At 40.2% G+C, this 23,350-nt stretch overlaps 1 protein-coding gene across 1 annotated transcript in view; it reads right to left on the bottom strand.

Moving 5' to 3' along the window:
- Positions 1-21,128, bottom strand: part of TSPAN13 (tetraspanin 13) — a 31,035-nt gene extending 9,907 nt beyond the window's left edge. The window contains exon 1 of the mRNA XM_050785386.1: positions 20,618-21,128. Coding sequence (XP_050641343.1) covers positions 20,618-20,680 — 63 coding nt within the window. The 5' untranslated portion in view covers positions 20,681-21,128. The remainder of the gene's footprint in view (positions 1-20,617) is intronic.
- Between the last annotated feature and the right edge of the window lie 2,222 nt (positions 21,129-23,350).

The following is a 23,350-nucleotide window of genomic DNA, read 5'->3' as shown; positions in this document are numbered from 1 at the left end:
GGAAATATATCTATATCTATCTATCTACCAAGTGAAAAACCAACAGTGAAACAGACAGAGACAGAGAGATTTTAAAGAACTGGCTCACATGATTGTCGTGACTGGCAAGTCAGAAATTTGTAGGGCTGGCCAGCAGGCTGGAAACTCAAGCAGAATTCCTTCTTCCTCAGAAAATCTTAATCTCTATTCTTAAGCTCTTCAACTGATGGGATAAGGCCCACCCACATGACGGAAGGTAATATGATTTAAAGTCAACTGATTGTAAATGTTAGTCACATCTACAAAATACTAACATCCAGTCTAGTGCTTCACCAAACAACTGGACACCATAGCCTAGCCAAGTTCACATATAAAATTAACCATCACATTTGCCAACATCCAAGTCCTGGGTGTGATGCATATCCTAATTCAGTTAAATTCACAGGGAAAACTACATTGTATCCTTTAAGTCTTAGAGCCAAAAAGATAAGAAGCATGAACAACCTGGTATTATTAATAAAATTCTTCTAACCCCATAGTTCTTTAAGATCTTTAAAAGATTCTTTAAATCCTTTTGGGAATTATACTACAACCTTACCATATTACTGAAATTCTTAAATATGAGATTATTAAAAGTTACACATGCTTAAATGTTAAATTAAAAGTTAATTATTCATCAACAAGTACTTGATGCTGACTGTGTGTTAAACGCCAGAGACAAGACATCCCTATTAGAACAGGGCTTGGCAAACTTTCTCTGCAAAGGGCCAGTTATTTATTATCAGGCTTTGTAGATGACATGGTCTCTGCCACAACTATTCAACTCTGCCACTGTACACAAAAGCAGTGACAGACAATACGTGAACAAATGAGCAGGCAGGGCTGTGTTCCAATAACACTTTATTTATACATAGCAAAATTTGAATTCATATAATTGTAGTGTATCACAAAATATCATTCCTCCTTTTTTTTTTAACATTCAAAAATGTGAAACCATTCTAAGCTAGCAGGCTGTATAAAAACAGTTTCAATGAGATGGATCTGGCTGTGACCTATATAGTCTTTGGACCCTTGCTCTAGAAGTCAGTACAGAAGAAAATGAAAAATTACAATAGGACAAATAATTGCTACACCAGAGATTTTTTATAAGGTGAGTCAGAGTACAGAACAATAATCTCCCACACACACAAAAAAAAAAAATCCAGAAAAATAGAATAGGCCAGCTGACCCCTCTGTGAATATAACCTTAAGTAGCAAAAGAATAATTTTTATTTTATTTTATTTTATTTTATTTTTTGGAGACAGAGTTTTGCTCTTTCACCCAGGCTGGAGTGCAATGGTGCAATTTTGGCTCAGTGCCACCTCCGCCTCCCGGATTCAAGTGATTCTCCCACCTCAGCCTCTCCAGTAGCTGAGATTACAGGCATATGCCACCATGCCCAGCTAATTTTTGCATTTTTAGTAGAGACGGGGTTTTACCATGTTGGCCAGGCTGGTCTCGAACTCCTGACCTCAGGTGATCCACCTGCCTCGGCCTCCCAAAGTGCTGGGATTATAGGCATGAGCCACCATGCCTGGCCAAGAATAAATATTATCATATATGGTAAAAGATGGAACTAAATTAAGGATCTTTAAAGGAGGTGCTTATCCTAGATTATGAGATGGGTCCTAAATGTTGTATCCTTTTATGAGGTGGGCCCTAAATGTCATAATAGGTATCCTTAAGAAAGAGGCACAGGGAAATTAGAGAGAGACACACACAATGTAGAAAGTTACATTAAAAAAAGAGGCAGAGACTAATGCAGCCACAAGGAATGCCAGCAGCCACCAGAAAATGAACGACGCAAGAACAGATTCTCCTTGAGGTCCCTGAGAGAGCCTGACTCTGTGGACACCTTGATTTTGGACTCCTGATCTCCAGGTCCACAGGGGATAAATTTCTGTTGTTTTGAGTCACCATGTTTGTGGTAATTTGCTACAGCAGTCCTAGAAAAGAAATACAGAACAATTCATCTATTTGGAGTTTGACAAATCAGGAACCTCTCACTCTTATAGAACCTGCCTGGAATCTTACCATCAGTGGAACCCTTACCATGTAGCTGGGGTAAAGTGTTCTGGTGCCCTCATCAGCATCCTCCCAGCAAAGCAAATACACTATTTGCCTCATCGTTTTGGCAAAATGAGGAAACTCTTCAATGCTCACTCAGTTGCCAACTAATAGGCTCATTAATAATGAGAATCTATTAATGTAAATGTAAAAAAAAAAAAAAAGATCTCTACAACCAAAAAGAGGAAAAAGAGCACTAGTTTAATTCTCAGATTAGGCATTATGCTATTATTGAGAATGTTATCTAGAATATTCACAAGTACCTCTGTTCTGTTTTTTTCTTTTCCTGCAGATAGGGGAAAAAAAGAGGCTGCTTCCTTCTATATAACCCTCTGTCAAGGGCATTCCTCACCAAGCTGATTCTGCTGTGTCTTCAATATAATTTTCCATCTACCCTAATTACCACTACCAGGCAGTCCTCTAAAACCATCAAAGAGGGTTTCCTATTGCCGCTTTTCCAAATTAACACAAGTGTAGTGGCTTAAAACAACACAAATGTAGTGCCTTACAGTTCTGGAGGCCGTGTTGGTCAGGTTGTACTCCTGAAAACTGCAGAGGGAGAATCTGTTTCCTTGCTTCGTCTGGTTTTGGGGGGTTTACTGCATTCCTTGGCATATAACCCCTTCCTCTGTCTTCAAAGCCAGCAGCATACCATGTTCAAATCCCTCAAATATGCACATCCTTTTTTGACTCTGATCCTCCTTCCTCCCTCTTCTAAGGACCTGTGTGATTCCATAAAGCTCACCCAGATAATCCAGAATAATCTCCCCATCTCAAGATTCTTCATTTAATCACATCTGCAAAGCCCTTTTAGTTACATAAAGTAACGTGTTTGTAGGTTTCAAGGATTAGGATATGAACGACTTTTTGGAGTGTGTTAGCCCACCACAGAGGGTTATTGGAACATGGGCAACTGAGCTACCATAGAATCCTTTCAGCTACAAATATTTTAAAACACTGAAAAGATTGTAACATTTTATTTAAATATGTAACTGAGCACAGAGAAACTATGAGAAATTCCTACAGGTCAGAAATGAAAGGAGAACTGAAAGCTAGAACTGCAAGCATACAGCTGATGCTCTGGGGTCCCATGAGCAGGTGGGCAAGGAGTTCCTGCGTCAGAACAGTCCCTAACGGGAATGGATTTAGGTTTCGTAGCAGAGCTAGGAAGTGTAACTGAGACTCCTGCATAACTGGGATGTCCAGAAAGCTGTTTTTTTAGTGTCAGGGGTTAGAGAAAAACCACAACAATCTATCCAGAAAGACAGTAAAGACTTGTCAGTCTCTTCAAAAAGTCTGCAAGAAAGAGAAACACGAGCCTATCAAACAAGAGCCTACCATGCCCATGCTTGCCGTCTAAGAGTGCATTGCCTCAGGCATGCAGGAATCCTCAAGACAAACATTTCAAATAAAAGCTGATGGCACTTGGTGGAGAAAAGCTCATAAAAGCATATCCAAAATTTGCTCAGGATGGACCCTTCCAAATCCCAGCCCATACAGGATTTCCAAAGAAAAAAATAAAAACATTGTGCCAATCAATAAATCACAAAATGACTAAGAAAAAAATTTACCATGAGAGAGACATGACAAATATAACAAAAGAAGGATAAAAGCTCCCAAGAACTTGAGATGACAGAACTAACTGAAGGAGACTAAAACAAAACATTTTAAACTGACTAAAAAGATCAAAGGGTACTGGGTCTGGTGGCTCACGCCTGTAATCCCAATACTTTGGGAGGCCAAAGCAGGCAGATCACTTGAGGTCAGTTGTTCAAGACCAGTCTGGTCAACATGGTGAAACTCTGTCTGTACCAAAACATTTTTAAAAAACAGCCGGGTGTGATGGTGGGCGCCTGTAATCCCAGCTACTTGGGAGGCTGAAGCAGGAGAATCGCTTGAACCCGAGAGGCAGAGGTTGCAGTAAGCAGAGATCGTGCCACTGCACTCCAGCCTGGGTGACAGAGTGAGACGCCGTTTCAAAAATAATAATAATAATAAAAATTTAAAAATATTAAAAAGAAAAAATAAAATAAAAAGTTAAAGGGGGAATAAAAACTATTAAAAAAAGATATTTTTACAAATGCAAACTTAAAAAAGAGCCACATAAAACAAACCCAATGGTAGGAGAAGGAAGAGAAACTTACAATAGAAAGAATACATAAAGCTTCATTAAAGGAGAAAAAAGTAACAGCCCTTGGCAAAATTATTTAAGAGAAAGATTAATAATAAATCCTTCCAAATTTTTTAACTGATAAATACCTATCAAAACCCAAAGCAAAAATCAAACTCAGTGACAAAAGACAGGAAAGATTACTCTAGCCAATGGAAAGATAAAAATAAATCATAAACATTTTCTCCAAAATTCAGGAATAAGACAGGGTGTGGGCTTTCACCACATCTATTCAGCACTATAGTGGGGTTTTAGACAACTAAGTGTAAATATAGAAGAACAATGGGAGGAGAGAAACACAGCTTTCATTATTCACAAATTATTAGGTGTATCTACAAAGAAAATCCAAAAAATAAAAAAAAATTAAAATTGGTAAGAACCAGCAAAGTTGCTAGAAACAGAATCAATATACAAAAATCAACAACATGCCGATGCACCAAAAAAATTTTTTTCATGTACTTTTTAGTCTATAATTTGTAATATGCCCCCAAAATATAAGGTATATATGAAGAAATCCAACAAAAGTAGTCCAAGATCTTCATGAAGAAAATTGTGAAATGTATTTGAAGCACATGAAAAAAGACGTAAAATAAACAGAGATAAAGATTAAGGACAAAAGCTTGTATCTGCTGCACGTTTTCTCAGCCCAGCTGCACTGTCACCAGAACCATGAAGAAGAAATGCTCCTGGGTAGCAAATCAGTCCTGTCAGTGATTCAATCTAACTGTCCTGAATGCCACCCTTGTTGTTTTCACCCATGTCTGTAAAACTTGAGCCTGACTCTACAAATTTTGGATGTATTTCCTTTTTTTTTTTTAAGTAAAATTAAATACATAAAATTTAAAAACTAAGTTAAAAACCATCTAAAAATATCAGAACTTATTATAATGACCGGGCATGGTGGCTCATGCTTGTAATCCTAGCACTTTGGGAGGCCAAAGCGGGCAGATCACTTGAGGTCAGGAGTTCGAGACCAGCCTGGCCAACATAGTGAAACCCCGTCTCTACTAAAAATACAAAAATTAGCCAGAGATAGCTTGAACCTGGGGGGCAGAGTTTGCACTCGTGCCACTGCACTCCACCCTGGGTGACAGAGCAAGACTCTGTCTAAAAAAAAATAAAATAAGAGATATGACAAATACCTCATTTTAATGGTTCAGTCATTAAAGCAGGTAACTGATACAGATCTAAATAAGCCAGCAGCGTAGTCTTTGAGACGGGTAAAATTCTAAGTCAGTAGAGAAAGAGTAGGCTTTAATAAGTAGCCTTGTGACAATCACCTTCTCATTTTGAAAACTGTTATTATTTATCCCTACCTCAAACCATAAACTCTGGGCTTAAAAGCACAACTTAAAAGTACAGAAAAAATTTTAATGACTTTGTAGGTAAGGAAAAATGTCTTTGAAACAAGTTTCAAAAAACGCACATATAACACTGACATGGCATTTACTCTGTTTAAGAAAATATTATAAGGATTTTACATTTATTAACTAATTTAATCTTCACAAAATTCCTAAGAGGTAGGTACTACTGCTTCCATTTTCCAGATGGGAAAAGCTGGGCACAGAGTGAGATCTTAAGTAACTTGCTCATGGTTAGACAGCAAGGAAGGGATAGAGCTGGGATATGAACCCAGGCTACCTGGCTGTAGATCTGTGTTTTTGCCTACCATACCATCCTACCTGTTACAAATTTAAACTTCTGTACTGTACAGTGAAAAATACAAGACAAATGTGGGAGAAGCCTAGGACTAGGAGAATATATTTCCAGCACATATGAATATTTAAAAATGCCTACAAGGCCAGGCACGGTGGCTCACGCCTGTAATTCCAGCACTTTGGAAGGCCAAGGCAGGTAGAACACCTGAGGTCAGGAGTTCAAGACCAGCCTGGCTAACATGGTGAAACCCTGTTTCTACTAAAAATACAAAAAATTAGCTAGGTGTGGTGGCACCCACCTGTAATCCTAAGTACTTGGGAGGCTGAGGCAGGAGAATCGCTTGAACCCGGGAGGAGGAAGTTGCAGTGGGCCAAGATGGCACCACTGCACTCCAGCTTGGGCAATAAGAGCGAAACTCCATCTCAAAAATAAAAATAAAATTAAAATTAAAATGCCTACAAATGAACTTAAGACAAAAAGCAAACTGAAAAGTGGTCAAAGGCAGTAAGAGGCAATTCACTGAAAAAGAAATTGAAAGGTCAACCAACACATGAAAAATGTTAAATCGCATCAAAAATCAGGGAAACAAAAATTAAAACAAGGAAATACCATCTCATATGCACTAGACTGGCAAAAATTAAGCCTGATGACACCAAGAATGTAAAGAACCTAGAACTCCTGTATAAGTAGAAATACAAATTGTGGTAGCCACTTTATGTAACAAATTAACAACACCTAGGAAAATTAAAGATATGTATCCTTTACTACCCCAGCAATTCTGTTTCTAGGTTAATCCCCAAGAGAACACCTATGTCCCCAACTAGACATATACCAGGATTCTGCCACAGCCTTGTTTGTTACAGTAAAAAATTAAAAACATTTGCAAACATCATGACTAGGGAATTCACAGACTCTAGTGTGATCACACATTAGAATACAAATGATTTTTATCTATTTCTATTAAATTGACAAATTTCAAAAATGTAAAGAAAATCCAACAAGTTGCATAAATACAGATAAAACATATCATTTATATAAATTTTCAAACACAAAAAACAATACTATATATGTTATTTGTACATGATTAATGTATGTAACATATGACACTGTCATGCATATTCATGCAAATGACAGATCTTGATTTCAGGACAGTGACTACCTTTGAGAGAGGAAAATGGGAAAGGGACTGGAGAGTGGGCCTTTAGTTATAGAGCAACATTTATCTTCTTAAAAGACAGATTAGCTGGGTTCAGTGGTGTGCCTATAGTCTCAACAGTAGCTAGGACTCGGGAGGCTGAGGCAGATTGCTTGAGCCCAGGAGTCCTGAGCTGTAGAACGTTGTGACTGCACCTGGGAATAGCCACTGCACTCCAGCCTGGGCAACACAGAGAACCCTCATCTCAAAAGAGAGAGAAAAAAAAAAACACTGGCATATGTGAAATTTATAAAGCCAGTGAGTTCAGAGGGGTCTACTGCATTATTTCCTGCACATATGAAATTTCCTAATTAAAACTAGCCTTGAAAAATGTAACAACCCCCTTCTTACTAAGTCACCAATTCTAAATTCTTCTGCTTGGCTTTCCTCTGTAAATTAGTTCAACTTTTCCTCAACCAGCCTTAGCTCCCACGATCTCCCAAACCCAGCTACTTAAATCTAGACAGTCTCACTTGTCTCTCAAATATTTCACATCGATTCCCATCTATGTATATTCAAGTGCAGTCCACATTCCCTCCTATAATTTGTTCCTATTTAGGAAAGAGGAGGCTTGGGAATGAAGGTGGTATACAACTGAAGGCAACAGGCAGTAAGTTGCTGATTCTCCACATGTTTATAACAGAAGGCAATGCTCTGGGTTCATCACAGTCAGATGGTCTCAAATGTGAACCAAGACACTGCCCTGCCCCATTTTCATGCCCAACTCCTAGGTGCACATACGCACACACATGCACATGCAAATACACATTCTCATTTGTAAGGACCATTCCCAAAGGTGAAAGAAAACATAGACTCAACTGTCCAATCCAAAGCAAATTTTGCACTTATTACAGCAACAGTGAAACTGTACATCATAAACTTGTTTGTGCTAACCAATTTTCTAATAAACAACCAAAAGTATGTTGGATTTGTTCATTTAAAAAGTCAAAAACAATGTGTTTTCCTGTGTATGACTAGTGTTTCTAACACATTATTTTAAAAATCCCCCAAATACCCAAGTTAACTTTTAAAATTATAACACCTGATTTATAATATGCCTCTAATAAGATCTGATTATCAGCGTATCTTTAACTTTACTAAAAAGGAGACTTTTAAAGATAATAATAAAACAATTTATTTCTCGGTAGTGATAATAATTTGTTATGGTTGGTTTGTAACTGTGAAGAGAATAAGACTATATGAGGTCTTCCAAACCAGTGATCTAAAAATTGTTGATTCAAACAGTTAACTCTAATTGCATAATTAAAAAGCCTAGGTTTGTCACTAGAACTTGCTAGACAAAGGGACTCCAAAGAATCTTTCGTTCTATTATAATAACAGTTTTCTTATGAAATCAACTGTAATAGAAAGTAAATGTACACCTATGACAAACAGTTTCCTTCCCTTTGGGAGACAGAATGCTGCTAAAAAAGGAATTATGCAGCATCTGTTAATTCATTGCTAGTAATGTTTTTATAAGCAAGGAAGCACCAACCTTTCCCATTTTCTCTTTAAGACAAAGAAAGACGAATCATATTAAAAGAGTTTTAAAAAGAGAACTAAAGGAGCTGTAATGGAAAAGGTACACCAAAGCAAGATCATAAAACTGGTCATAAAAAGTGTCTAAAACTAGCATTTCTTCCTCAAGTAAACCCCAAGAGAAAGTGACAATGGCAAAACTGCAAGTGTACATGTGAATAGAGTCTAATGAAGGTGAATAAACAGGAAGGTGCTACAGCAAGGAACATAGAAATTCTCAGCCAGGCCAGGCGCAGTGGCTCATGCCTGTAACCCTAGCACTTTGGGATGCCGGGGAAGGAGGACTGCTTGAACCCAGGTAGTTTGAAACTAACCTAGGAAACATGGCGAGACATTGTCTCTACCAAAAGAATAAAAAAATTAGCCAGGTGCCGTGGCAACCAACTGTGGCCCCAGCTACTTGGGAGACTGACTCAGGATAGCTTCAGCCCAGGAGGTCAAGGTTGCAGGGAGCTGTGCTCATGCCACTGCACTCCAGCCTGGGCAACAGAGCAAGACCCTGTCTCAAAAAGAAAGAAATTTTTAGCCAGGGCTCACAGCACAAACACAGAACACCACAGCACAGGTGGGGCGTAGTGGTTCACATCTATAATCCTAGCACTTTGGGAGGCTGAGGCAGGATCACTTGAGCTCAGGAGTTTGGAGACCAGCCTAAGCAACACAGCAAGACCTTGTCTCAAAACGAAAACAAAAAAGAGAGAGAGAGAGGTCACCATGGCACTGAAGTACCTGGCTAGAGATTCTAATCTGTTCCTTTCATTTTATAGGTGAGGAGTAATGTGACTTTTTTTCTCCCTATAGAACTGCATCATAGTGCCTAGGAATATATTTAAGAAATTTTTTACACTGAGATGTAATATTAAAGACACTATTATAATGCATAAGAAATTGTAGTTCCTGCTTTATAGGCATATCAACAGGTATTTGAATAGCATTTCTTTAATTTACTTCCTATGACATTTGGTCACACAGTGATGTGTTAAGGATCAGTAATGCCCTCTACTCATTTGACCTTTCCATTAGTTAACTACAAAATGTTAAGCTTATTCATTTTGTGCTTTTTTACTTTTATCTGATTCAGAAATTTTGTCACATACACGTACATTCACATACAAGCAGAAGAGCACACTGTGTGTTGTCTAGAATAGAAGAACAAGAAATTCTACTTGGAATTAAGAAACAATATATTTGAGATCACTCTAGCAAACAGCATTGTTTTAACATAAAGCAACAAGTGTTTATGTATCTTTCGGATTGATATATACAATAATGGTATTAAAGAACAAAGAGAACCAGTAGCGGTGACTCACACCTTTAATCCCAGCACTTTGGGAGGCCGAGGCAGGCAGATCACGAGGTCAGTAGTTCAAAACTAGCCTGGCCAGCATGGTGAAACTCTGTCTCTACTAAAAATACAAAAAGAAAAAAAAAAATTAGCCGGGCATGGTGGCGCGTGCCTGTAATCCCAGCTACTCAGGAGGCTGAGACAGGAAAATCGCTTGAACCTGGTAGGCAGAGATTGCAGTGAGCTGAGATCACGCCACTATATTCCAGCCTGGCAACAGAATGAGACTCTGCCTCAAAAAATAAATAAATAAAAATAAAGAACAAAGAAAGATATATGCATAATGTTCTTTATAATCCAGTATATGCAGGTGTTGAAATATTAAACCACTATACTAAGCCTTGCAGATGATGAAGAAATTGCTAGGATATGCTAGAATTAAGAATAGAAGAACTGGGAAAGTTGCTGCCCAGAATAAGAATGACCTCTGTCCTAGACATGTGTTGTTTTTGCAACCTAACACATATATTTCCAGTACAACCATTAATGACTGGCCCCTCTGACCATCATCAGCAGCAGACACACAAAATTCTGGCCTACCAACCATGGTTGCCCATCCTTCTATCGACAGTGATTGATCCAAGGGATGGGTCCATAAGCCAACAGGGTCAATAAGTGTGTCCTGTAAGATCGGTAAAGGAATACTGAAAGGAAAAAAACAATAGGTTCATCTGACCTAGCAAGCTATAAGGACGACATTGATTCTGCCAGTGGCCATCATGTACAGGGAAAGATCTAGCCCCCAAAAGAAACCAAGCAGAGGCAAGCTAAGCTGAAAAGCAGATGAAAGGGGCAAGCGACTGCTGAGTCCCTTGATCCCACAAAACCTTATGACTCAACTATTGGATGTCCCAGTTATATGAGCCAATATGATTGTTTCAAGAACATCGATAACCCATGAAGTAACCTGATTAATATAAGCTTCACCTTGTGTTTATCACAATTTTTTAATACCTGCAAATTTGCACTGACCCTATTTACCTTCACCATTGAGACCACCTTCCTTACCAACCCCAAATCTAAATTCTCACCTTGTCAATAAGTTTTTAAAACCATGAGCACTCCCTTTTAGCTGAAAAGACATCCCTAAAGCTGCTTACTCTGCCATCAAAAGAAGAATGGAATCAATGAGCCAGAGGAATGTCCCATCTTTTTTCTACAAACACCCTCCTTGGCGTTACTAAATGTAACACCAATGTAAGTTTTACCACTGAGCAGGTCCATGATTGCCTGCAGACTAGGAGGGGGGTTTAGGGGTGGGAAAAAGGGATTTCAAAGAAAGATGAGGAGATTTTCAGAGGTCTTGAATGTGATCATGGGTTCACAGGTGTATACATATGCCAAAACTTATCAAATGCTACACTTCAAGTATATTCGCCTTACTGTGTCAATAATATTTCAATAGATCTGTTTCCCCCAAAAGACAAAGCTTTACAAGGAAAGACATTTTAGACCATCTTCTGCCTGGCATGGAACAATTCATGGTACCTAGAGTTTTGTATGTAATTTGGCGGCATGCCAAGGACAGTTGGGCAGGAAAGTTGACGGAGACTGGGCCCATGACAATATGCTTGAATTGTGCACATGCCCTGGGTTACCTGGGTCTTGACTTCTTTTTCCATGAAAATAATAAACCTTACCATTTTAAGCAGTGATAGCTGGGTTTCTATTACTTTGGGCTAAACTCTATTCCTAACATTGTGGTCTTTGTTTTAAAGCCAGTCAGATCAGGTCACTTCTACGCTGGCTGTCCTTTGTTTCTGATCTCGAGATAAAGTCCATACTCCAAGGCTGACAAATCCCAAGATGTGAAGGGCCTGGATTATCACCCGAGGTTATTCATTAGCCACCATTCCTCCTCCCAGCCATCCTTGGAATTCTTCTGATGGGCCTTCTACACTTTAAGCGCCAGACAATCAAGGCCCAAGTTATCTTATATTCCTAGCACCTGGCCAAGACTGTGAAGCAGAAGAGGTGCTCAAAACATACTGTTGAATGAAAGAGCATATGATATTGCTCATTACCCTTTCCGGACAAGGAAATGCTAATTCTCCAATCTATAAAATATTTGGAGGGGAAGAAAGTCAGCCTAATGATGTTCCATATTATTCTCTGTCTATGTAACCTTCAATCTTTCATCAAATATCCACCACATTTCAAAAACAAGATGAAAAGGCAGATTTTAATATTGTGAAAACAACTACCTTTTTTTTTGAGTATCAAAATTCTTCCAAGGTAAGTGAATTGCTTTGAGGATGAAAGAATTTAAAACATTTGAAAAAGCCAGATTAGATGTTCTAAATTATTCAAAAATGTTTTGTTAGCACTAAAGCAAGAGAGAAGTTATGACGGTAGTGGAAGGCAAGCAAATTTAAAACAGCAGTAAGATACAGAAGGACTCTACCAACAAAACGTAATATGGCATCCACAGACATGTAAAGAAAACAAAGGTAGCCAGGTTCAATGGCTCACATCTGTAATCTCAGTACTTTGGGAAGCCAATGCAAGAGGATTGCTTGAGGTCAGGAGTTCAAGACCAGCCTGGGCAACATAGCAAGACCTGTCTCTACAAAAACAATTTTTTAAATTAGCTGGGTAGGATAGAGTATGCCTGTAGTTCTAGCTACTCAGAAGGAGAGAAGGTGAGAGAATTGCTTGAGCCAGGGGTTCAAGGCTGCAGTAAGCTATCATCACACACTGCACTCCAGCCTTGGTGACAGAGTGAGACCCTGCCCCTAAAAAAAGAAAACAAAGCCCCAGACTATCTTCCTCAATATGCCTCAACACTCACAATGAGGAATTATGTGTGAATACTGAACTCTCTTCTGAACTTCTGCTTAATGTGGAAAACTAAAGAGCAATTCTGAAAAGATCAAGCATGTGTTTCTACGATGCCAAACGTCTGGATGGAAATGTGAAAACTTTATAAATAATCTAGATTTTGCTAAATAGCCAGACATTGAGTGTTGAAGCCAAAACCTCAGTTCTTTGATTGCTTTAGGATCATTCTTCAAATGACACAGAAAGCCTGAAGTGCTCTTGCAAATATTTTTCTTCATTATGGTTCTCTATGATGCCATTACTTTTATACTTACTAAACAAAAAATACAAAGTATATGGAAATTATATAAAGGTGACTGAAAGTAAGGGACCTCCACTTGTCACTTTCCAACTAATTGAGGTGACTTCCACAGCTGCCAACAAAGTTCCAACCCCACCCTACCACTTCCTTCTTTGGAGCATTTCTGGAAGTCAAGAAATGAAGTATGGGTAGAAGAACCCTGTACTGATTCCTGCATTCAATTGACTAAATGCCAACCACATGCCAGGGCTGTGGCGGGCAGGCAGGAAAGCCAGAATGACTGGGACATGGCCTTTATTGTTCAGAGGATTATAAGAAAAATAAAACGGTAATTGCTCTTTTCAATGCCTTCTTCACTGACAAATTCAGGAACCAACTCTTGGCCCCCATCTCCTTGAAAGGGTTTGCACTTGACTTCTGAGACACCAACCTCTCTGCAATTTTCCTCCTACCTGACTGGCCAGTCCTTTTCAGGCTCCCTTGCTGAATGTTCCTCATCTCCTGCATCTCTTGATGTATGAATGGCACTGCTTCAATCCATGGACCACTGCCCTTCTCTATCTACTCTCACTAACTTGTTGATTTCATCCAATCCCAACTCTTTAAATGGCTCCCTGAACTTAAATCTCCAGAAAGTCCTCTCCCCTGAGTGACAGTGTGGTTACTATAAGTGCTACCTGACATTTCCACTTGGGTTTCTTTGGCATCGCATCTAATACTGAATCCTCTAATTCATCCCAAAGCCTCCTCCACCTACCATTTTCCCCATCCTAGTTAATGGCAAATCTATCCTGCCAGTTCCTTGAGCCACAAATCATAAGTAATCTGTGACTTGTCTCTTTCAGTAAATCAGGTCGCCCTACCTCCAAAACAGTCTCAGAATCTATTTCTTTTAATTTTGTTGCCACCATACTAATCCAAGCCTCCATCATCTCATGAGCAAATTGTAGCAATAGCCTTGTAACTAGTCTCAACGCTCCCACCTGTGCCATCTCTAATCTATTCTTAACTCAAGAGTCATATAGCCTTTTATATAAAAATCAGACTATATCAGCCCTCAAACCTAAACACACCATTGACTCCCTATTTCACTTGGTATAAAAGCTCATGTCCCTATGGTGCTCTCCTGGGTCCACCCATTACTTCTCTGACCTCATTTCCTACACTGCACTGCCTGCTTGCTCTGTCACACTCATATTTGACTCATCTGTCCCTTGCATAAACCAGCAATACTCCTCCTGGCCAGGCACAGTTGCTCACACCCGTAATCCAAGCACTTTGGGAGGTCAAGGTGGGAGGATTGCTTGAGGCCAGGTGTTCAGTGCTAGCCCGGACAACACAGACCCTGTCTCTACAAAATAGTTTTTAAAATTCGCCAGGCATGGTGGCACATGCCTGTAGTCCCAGATACTTGGTAGGCTGATGTGGGAGGATCACTTGAGCCCAGGAGACAGCTCTCCGGCAGTGAGCTGAGATCATGCCACTGTGTGACAGAGCAATACCCTATCTCAAAAAAAAAAAGAAAGAAAGAAAGAAAAGAAAAGAAAAAAAAAAGCAGAAATATTCTTCCATCACGATCTTTTCAAAGACCATTTCCTCTACCTGAAACACTTTTCTCAGATAACTGTTCTTCATCTCCTTTAAGCCTTTTGATATAGTTTGGATATTTGTCTCCTCTAAATCTCATGTCGAAATGTAATCCCCAATGTTAGAGGTAGGGCCTGGTGGGAGGTGATTCGTAGGGGTGGATCTGCCATGAATGGTTTGGCACCATCCCCTCAGTGATAAGTGAACCCTCCCTCTGAGTTCACATGAGATCTGGTTGTTTAAAGTGTTTGAAAAGTGTTTGGCACCTCTGCCTCACTCTCCCCATGTGACACAGAGGCTTCCATTCCCCTTCCGCCATGATTGTAAGCTTCCTGGGGCCCTCACCAGAAGTAGATGCCAGCACTATGTTTCCTGCAGAACCATGAGGCAATTAAAGTTCTTTTCTTTATCCAGTCTCAGGTATTTCTTTATAGCAATGCAAGAACAGTTTAACACCTTTCTTACACTGTTTTCTTTCTATGCAGGCCAAGCGTGACCACCACATGTGAAGCTGTGTACCCATCCTCCCACATCCACTCCACTGCCCCACCCATCGTTCCTTTTACTCTGCTTTGTTTTTCTCCATAGCACTTATTTACCTTCTAATATGATATATAATTTACTTAACATCTGTCTGCCCCCATAAACGTAAAGTCCATGAAGGCACGCCATTGGGGTTTCGTTCACTGCTATTGATGTTCAATTAATATTCATGATTACAATAAAGAACAGAAAGAAAATAACTTGGGCACATCTTATACTTACATTAGACTCACAAATAACCCCAACCAGTTACAATTGTAATACAATTTTACAGGAAGTATATTTGTTCAAGAGAAAGGGTAGAGGAAATCCACAGACATGTTAGAAAGGTTGGCCAATAATGGGGGAAAAAAAAGGATATTACAAGAAATACCCAATTCTACAGTGGATAAATAAAAGTAATTCCTACTTAATATTACTACTTTTTAACCTAATGCTAACTTTCATGCTTTAAAATATTTAGCTGTGCTTCTGCATTTAATCTTGATCACTACAAGCTAAAAGAAACAAAATATTGTTTTATATGCATTTTCTTTACGCAAGTTTTACCTGTGAAGAATAGCTGCAAAGAAGCAGCCAAGTCTATAAATTCAGCAAAATTCAACTTTTTCCACCTGAAGCTGTAACAACTTATTTCTATTATACATCCAAAGCATTTATACACTATCTGATTTTATCCGTACACAGCTTCATGAAGGAAGACTGAAAAATATCATTACCAATTTACACATGAAGAAACTGAAACTCAAAGTAAGCTGTCTATCTAGTAATAGAGTTAGAAAAGTTTCAGTTTTCTTCATAAATCCAGTGATCTTTCTTCCCATAATTTGTATGGACATATTTTTTATCTAACAGATAAAAAAACAGAATTTTCTTCCCATAAATTGTATGGTCATATTTTTTTTATCTAATAGATATGGCACACTTTATCTACTATAAAATGCATCCCAGGCTGGGAGCAGTGACTCATGCCTGTAATCCCAGCACTTTGGGAGGCCGAGGCGGGTGGATCACCTGAGGTCAGGAGTTCGAGACCAGCCTGGCCAACATGGCGAAACTCTGTCTCCCCTAAAAATAGAAAAAATAAGCTGGACATGGTGGCAGGCACCTGTAATTCCAGCTACTCGGGAGGCTGAGGCAGGAGAATCGCTGGAACCCAGGAGGCGGAGGATGCAGTGAGCCAAGATCGTACCACTGCACTCTAGCCTAGGCAACAAGAGTGAAACTCCATCTCAAAAATAAAAATAAAAACAATAAAATGCATCCCAATTTCAGAGATGATAAAAATATAAATTAATGTGTTTTCAAAATAATGTAATTCGGTATAATTTTTATGCTGCATGAGAATTTTTCTCAAAACCACCAAAAGTATAAGGAAAAAGCATTATGACAAAGAGAAAGAAACAAACATGGACAGATGTTAGAAGAATGAACACACACAGGAGAAACAAAACGGTAACTTCTGAAATTTCCCTCCTGATTTTAAAACCGGCAGGGCGACTCTTAAAAAGTCCCAGTAAATAGACGCTTGGTCATATTTTTCAGTTTGGTTCTATTTAACTAAGTCAGCTACCTTTTTTCTGGTTGGGTGTTTTCAATAGAGCTTTCTTCTCTGGTTAAGAAGCACAAGGAGACATATTATAAAGCTCCAAAATATTACATATTTTCATACAAAATTTATTTCATATTTTCTAAAATTTCCCACATATCGCTAAGCATAATTTTCAAAAGTTTTTTCACTATTTGTCAAACTCTTTTCAGCCTAAAATATTCCTATAAACTATTAAAAATAAGTCATTTTCCCAAATCATTTTCATTTTTATGTATATCCTAAATGGTATCAAAAAGACCCACACACTATTTCTACATTTCCTTGATTCAATCACACCTCCTTTATTCCCCCTACTTCTCTAACCCACAAATATCTCCCACATTCCTAAATTTTATGGTGCCTAAAGTCAGTATATTCCTTATACGCCATTTAATTTTCCCACTCCATATCTCTCATCTAGATCCTGTCTTCAGAGTGCATTTGCCTTTGTAGGTATTTATTTCCCACAGTTCTCAAAAGAGTGCACACAGTAGGCAAATATTTATTGACTGAATACAACTCCTGAAAACATGTGTAGAAAAGGGAGTAAATAAAAACGAGGCTTCATAAAAGCATATTGATTTTTAAGCCCTGTTTGGTTTGCTGCTGTATTTCCAAACTGAGAATAGAGCCTGGCACACAGTAGGCACTCAAGTATTTGTTGAATGAAGAAACTGAAAGTTTCTTTAAATGCAGGAAGTTCTGAGGCCAGTCACTCTCTTAGAATACCGTGAAGGTGAATTCGGGAATGTAGCTTCCCCCTTTTCTTCTATATTTACAAATTGTTAACACATACTACACTAATTTAAGCTTGCCCAGTACTGGCGATCCTATTAACTAAAATAATCAAGCCATAAACAACAACAAAAACCAACTGCTAACATTCTGCCAGCCGGGCGCTGTGGCTCATGCCTGTAATCCCAGCACTTTGGGGGGCCAAGGCAGGTGGATCACCTGAGGTCAGGAGTTCAACACCAGTCTGGTCAACATTGTGAAAGCCTGTCTCTACTAATAATCAAAAAATTAGCTAGGCATGGTGGTGTGCACCTATGATCCCAGTTACTCAGGAGGCTGAGGCAGGAGAATCGCTTGAACCCAGAAGGCAGAGGTTGCAGTGAGCCAAGATCATGCCATTGCACTCCAACCTGGGCAACAGAACAGACCCCATCTTTAAAAAAAAAAAAAATTCTGCCTAATGATCAAATTTCCTTGTTTGGGGCTTGCAACTTGTTTTTAGTGACATGCTTTCTGAGCTGACCATGAACGTGGCACGAATCTCAGGCTCATTAGCAAGCTACCAGAGCATGCGGACAGTTCAGCTGATACAGTCCTAAGTTCCTCGAGAAAATGCTTCCTCGAGAAAATGCTTCAACACAGCAGTGATGATGCTTCAGGCAGCCATGGTTTTTGCACCTGCTGTTTCCACATGCAATCCTAAAAGTGTTTAACCAACACTTTTAGAAATGACCTCAAATGTAATCCTGTAGTGTGGAGCACATTTTAGAGACAGTGACCAGGGTGGGATTAGAACCTACAAAGAGTGTTTCTATTCATGACTTATAAAGAAATATCTCCCAAATCTTCATGCTCAAACCATCCCCAACTGCCTCACACTTTTTTCATCTTAAAATGTTGAGAAAGAGATCAGGGGAGAAATAGAAGCTAAATAACGGCCATAGCACATTTTCAGTATCTATCTAAGACTTGATCCACCTTACCTGTCACTTGCCTCCCCTTTAAATTGCTACATTTATTTAAGCCTATTTAAAATGTAAAAGAAACAAGTAGTCACTAATTCATTTTAAGAAATGTCCCTTTGTCTAAAAAGTCTATGATTTAAAAGAGCTAGCCATTTTTATTGTCCCGTGAATTTCCAATTCATTAAGTTTTACTGCTCAGCTATTAAAACCAATAGAATACACACTTTGAAGGTCAATGATTTAGAATAGATATTAAATAGTCTTAATATGTCCCTTTAGAATCACCTTTCTTTTGCCTCACTTTCCTGATATACTCTAAATACAACTAAAAATGGTAAGTCTAGAAAGCAGTGGAACTTCATTTTTAAATAACTTGCCTTTCTAAAAAATATTATACATTAATTTATATAGACCCCTCAGTCAAGTAAATATGCAAAGTAGACATTCCACTCTGTGTAAGCAGACACTGCAAGATTAAGTGTCTGGCAAACAGATGACTAAATCATTGGCAGAAAAAAAAAAAAAAAAAAAAACTCAGGGCACAAAATAAGGAATTTAAAGTTCTAAGCAGGCCATTCACATTGATTTAAAAAAAAAAAACAAAAAAACTAGAGAACTGGTCAGCATTTACTTAATAAACAGCCACGGTGATAAGCATGCCTCAGGTTGATACAGATGAATTTTGATCTGAAACTTGACATGTGTCTCCAGGGAACTAACTGTATCACCAGGTGTTCTAAAATTTTTTTCCCCCAAGTCTACTATTAATGGCCATGCTGACTATATTCTTTACTAACTAGCCATAAAAGCATACTCAATGCCTGTTTCTGTCTTGCCTTCAAAGCTTGCAATCATGTTCATATACAAAGGACGAGTAATGGTAAAAAAGACCCAACCTCCTTCTCCTGTTGGTGACCACAAGGCAGCCTCTCTATTCCAAGGATGTAATCTAAGCTTGTACAGATGGCCTAGCTCTCTGCTAATGCAGGGGTGCTGGGTTCGTTTTCAGGGTGGGTGCTGCAAAGCGCCAGGTATATTTATAGAAAGGAGCAAGACTACAATGGAGGGATGATGACAGAAGAGGAAGTTTCTTCCGCCTGGTAGAGGCAGCCTGTGGAAAGATCTGGATTCCACAGCCTAGGTTCCACTCCTGACTCGTCAACTACCAGTTACGTAAACTTATTAAAACCTTTTTGGTCGTTTACCTTATGTATAAAATGTAGACAATGCCCCATTCCCTCTGAAGGTTGGCAGCATGATGAACGAACATTGTGTACGTAAAACCTGGGACGTGATAGGCATTCAATAAACGTCGATCTGTCCTGCCCATCCTTCTGTTCACCCAGAATTGCGCCTCAAAAAATCACAAAGATAGCCTGCAGCGTTAAAACTAAGAGGCCCAAGCTGGCTGGCAGGGAAAGAAACGACTTGGGTGGGGGCTCGCTTATTTCCTGGAGGACTTGGTTTAAAATGGAGTTAGGATATTGATCATGGACAAGACACGCCGAAAAAGCACCATGTACGAGCAAAACTGACAACAACAAAAAGACATCCCTTTACTGCGAGCACGAAACAAACTTCGGAAGCAGCGGACATCCTGTGAACCTACTCAGTGGCCTCAATTAAAATCCGGAGGGCACGTAGAGCTAACCCAGGGGCACACCAGCCATATGCCGCCTCGTCAGTTTCAGGTCACGCCATTCTGCAAAATTGTCCGCAAGCCCGGACCGCTCTCGCGCCTCCACGCCTGGCCCAGATGCGTTTGGATGCCAGAAGCGAGCGGCAGAAGGGTTCGGGGTGGGAAAGCGGGGAGGTCCGGTTAAATGTTTGAAAAACAAGGCGGTGGGTGAGGGGGCGGGGTGGAGCAATGTGGCAGAGACGCGGCCAGCGAGCCTGAAAGACGGCGGCTTCACAATGAACGAAAGGAAGAGACTGCGACAAGAGCCGGCGCCCGGTCCCCGGCAGGAACGGATGGTGAGGCCGGGGGCGCGCAGAGCGTGGGAAGCCGGGAAGGGGGAGCGGGATGCAACCAGTGAGTCGCTGGTCAGACAGGGAAGCCAAAGAGCGCCCAAGCAGGTGCAAAACCCCCAAGCGGGCAGGAACGGACTGGGGATACTCACGGTGTAAAGCAGGTTGAGGGCGCACAGGCAGTTCTTGGAACACGCGAAGCCCCCGCAAACCATCTTGGAACCTGTGGTTGCCGGCAGCTGCACGTAAATTCGACTCCGGCGGAGGTTCCCGGACAGCCGCTTTGTCCTTGCCTTTGGGGCCTGGCCCAGGAGGGGCAGCAGCGCGGACGTGGGTGGGGGACCGGGGCCGGGGCCTGGGGCTGCAATACGCGGAGCGCACGCGGCGGTTCGGACCAGCTCTGGAACCTGCGGCCGCCGCAGCTGAGTCGGAGCCGGAGCCCTAGCCCCGCCCAGCCCCTTCGTCTCGCCCAGCGCGCTGATTGGCCGCTGGCAGGGAACAAAGGTAGAAATATGCAAATAAATGCGCTCCGCCGGCCGGGATCCGGGAGGGGCGGAGCGGTCCCCGGGAGAGGGGGAAGGGGCCAAGGCAGTGTAGGAGGGAGCCCCAGGCCAGAACTGGTGTTGGCGACATCGGTGTGGTTTCCCCAGGAGCAGGTGAGGAGGGAGGGCGGGGCTCGGAGGAGATCCACGCTGGCAAGGAGAAATATGACAGCACCTCTGGATTCTTGGTCCTGGCAGATGACGTGGCACCATTTTGAATGAGATTTCAAAACTAAGCACCTGGTCTTACTCAAGGAAGGAAGGCAGGAAGCAAGTAATGAATGAAAACATGTGAAAGATTTAAAAGAGAACGAAGTGGAGAGACATGAAAGGGAGAAAATAAGTGAAACAATTTTTTTAAAAAAAGAATAAAATCCCTGCTTCTCTCAGAAAATAAGATATGTGCCCTATAATTGTGACCTGTGACAGGTCAGACGTATCCTATAAAGATTTGCAGAATACTAATAAACTTTATGAATACATGCATGCAAAGGAAAATCAAGAGAGGGAGAAGGTGGGGATGGTTAATGGGTACAAAAAAATAGAAACAATGAATAAGACCCACTATTTGACAGCACAATAAGGAGACAATCATTAATAAGAACTTAATTGTGTATTTTTAAATAACTTAAAGAATGTAACTGGATTGTTTGTAACTCAAAGGATAAATGTTTGAGAGGATGGATACCCCGTTCTCCGTGATGTGCTTATTTCACATTGCACGCCTGTGTCAAAACATCTCATGTACCCCGTAAATATATACACCTACTATGTGTCAACAAAAGTTTTTTTAAAAAAAATTAAAAAAGAAAATCAAGAGAGATTATTTTGTGTTCTGGTCGTGAATTTCGGTAAACTTACTTTTTCACAAAAATAACTGTGAAAATCTTCAAATAACTCAGACTTCACCTCAATTAATTCATTATCAGTTTACTGCTTCTCTACTATAGAAATGCATCTTGTATCCTTAATTCTTCACCTATAAATTGGGATTTTAAAAGTATGTCAAGCACTTTTTAATAAATGTCAGCTGGTATTCGTAGATCTAACATTTTGTAAAGGCCTACTGTGTTCCAGGCACCAAGCTAAGGCAATAAAGGTTTAGTTATTTTATAGTAGCTTCTACCAAAGAAAAAGGTTTTATAAAGAGATTTGCAAGTTTACAATACTGTATCTAACCTAAAGGTTTATATGGAGTAAATTATGTAATTGTAAATGCTAAATTTGTATTAAACATTGCAGCTGATTAAAATAATTTGTCGGCCGGGCGCTGTGGCTCACACCTGTAATCCTAGCACTTTGGGAGGCCGAGGCGGGCGCATCACGAGGCCAGGAGATCGACACCATCCTGGCTAACACGGTGAAACCCCATCTCTACTAAAAATACAAAAAATTAGCCAGGTGTGGTGGTGGGTGCCTGTAGTCCCAGTGGGGCGGCTGAGGCACGAGAATGGCGTGAACCCGGGAACCGGAGCTTGCAGTGAGCCGAAATTACGCCACTGTACTCCAGACTGGGCGACACAGCGGGACTCTGTCTCAAAAAATAATAAAATAAAATAAAATAAAATAAAATAATATAATTTGTCTTCTTAGAATTCTCTGCTCCCTCTTGCAGCCTCTCCTTCCCTCCCCTGACCCCACCATACCAACAAGACCTCATTGATTTGTTAGGTTTTGTATTCCACATTAACTTTTTATATACAGCTAGAAATATTCCAAAAACTAACCTGGAAAATGATCCTCAAACACAAACAATGCTTTGATGATGCTCAACTTTCCTTTTTAATAGCCAGAGGTTTACGAAAGATGAGGCATTGGCAGTGAGATCTGTTCATTCTCTTCCTATTCCTGGGTGTCACCAGTATAAATACCACTTCAACTATTACTCAACCAACTATTGCAACTCTGTCTTTGCCTTCTGCATAATACTCCACTATCTCCCTACAGGCTGAATCACTTTCTTTTCCCAGAGAAGTACCACCTATCAGTCAGGGTCCCAGCAAAAAGGAGATGACTCATCCAAATAGCATAATTGAGAAGAATTTCATAAAGGGACTATTTTCAAAAGTGTGGATGAAGTTAAAGGAAACCGGCCGGGTGCAGTGGTTCACACCTGTAATCCCAGCACTTTGGGAGGCCGAGGGTAGTGAATCACGTGAGGTCAGGAGTTTGAGACCAGACGGACCAACATGGTGAAACCCCGTCTCTACTAAAAATACAAAAATTAGCTGGGCATGGTAGCGGGTGCCTGTAATCCCAGCTACTTGGAAGGCTGAGGCAGGAGAATCACTTGAACCCAGGAGGTGGAGGTTGCAGTGAGCCAAAATCGTGCCACTGCTCTCC

The sequence above is a fragment of the Macaca thibetana genome, chromosome 3 (genome assembly GCF_024542745.1).
Source record: "Macaca thibetana thibetana isolate TM-01 chromosome 3, ASM2454274v1, whole genome shotgun sequence".
Taxonomy (NCBI): Eukaryota; Metazoa; Chordata; class Mammalia; order Primates; family Cercopithecidae; genus Macaca; species Macaca thibetana.
The sequence above is the reverse complement of the archived record's forward strand: the minus strand, read 5'-3'. Positions and strand labels throughout refer to the sequence as shown.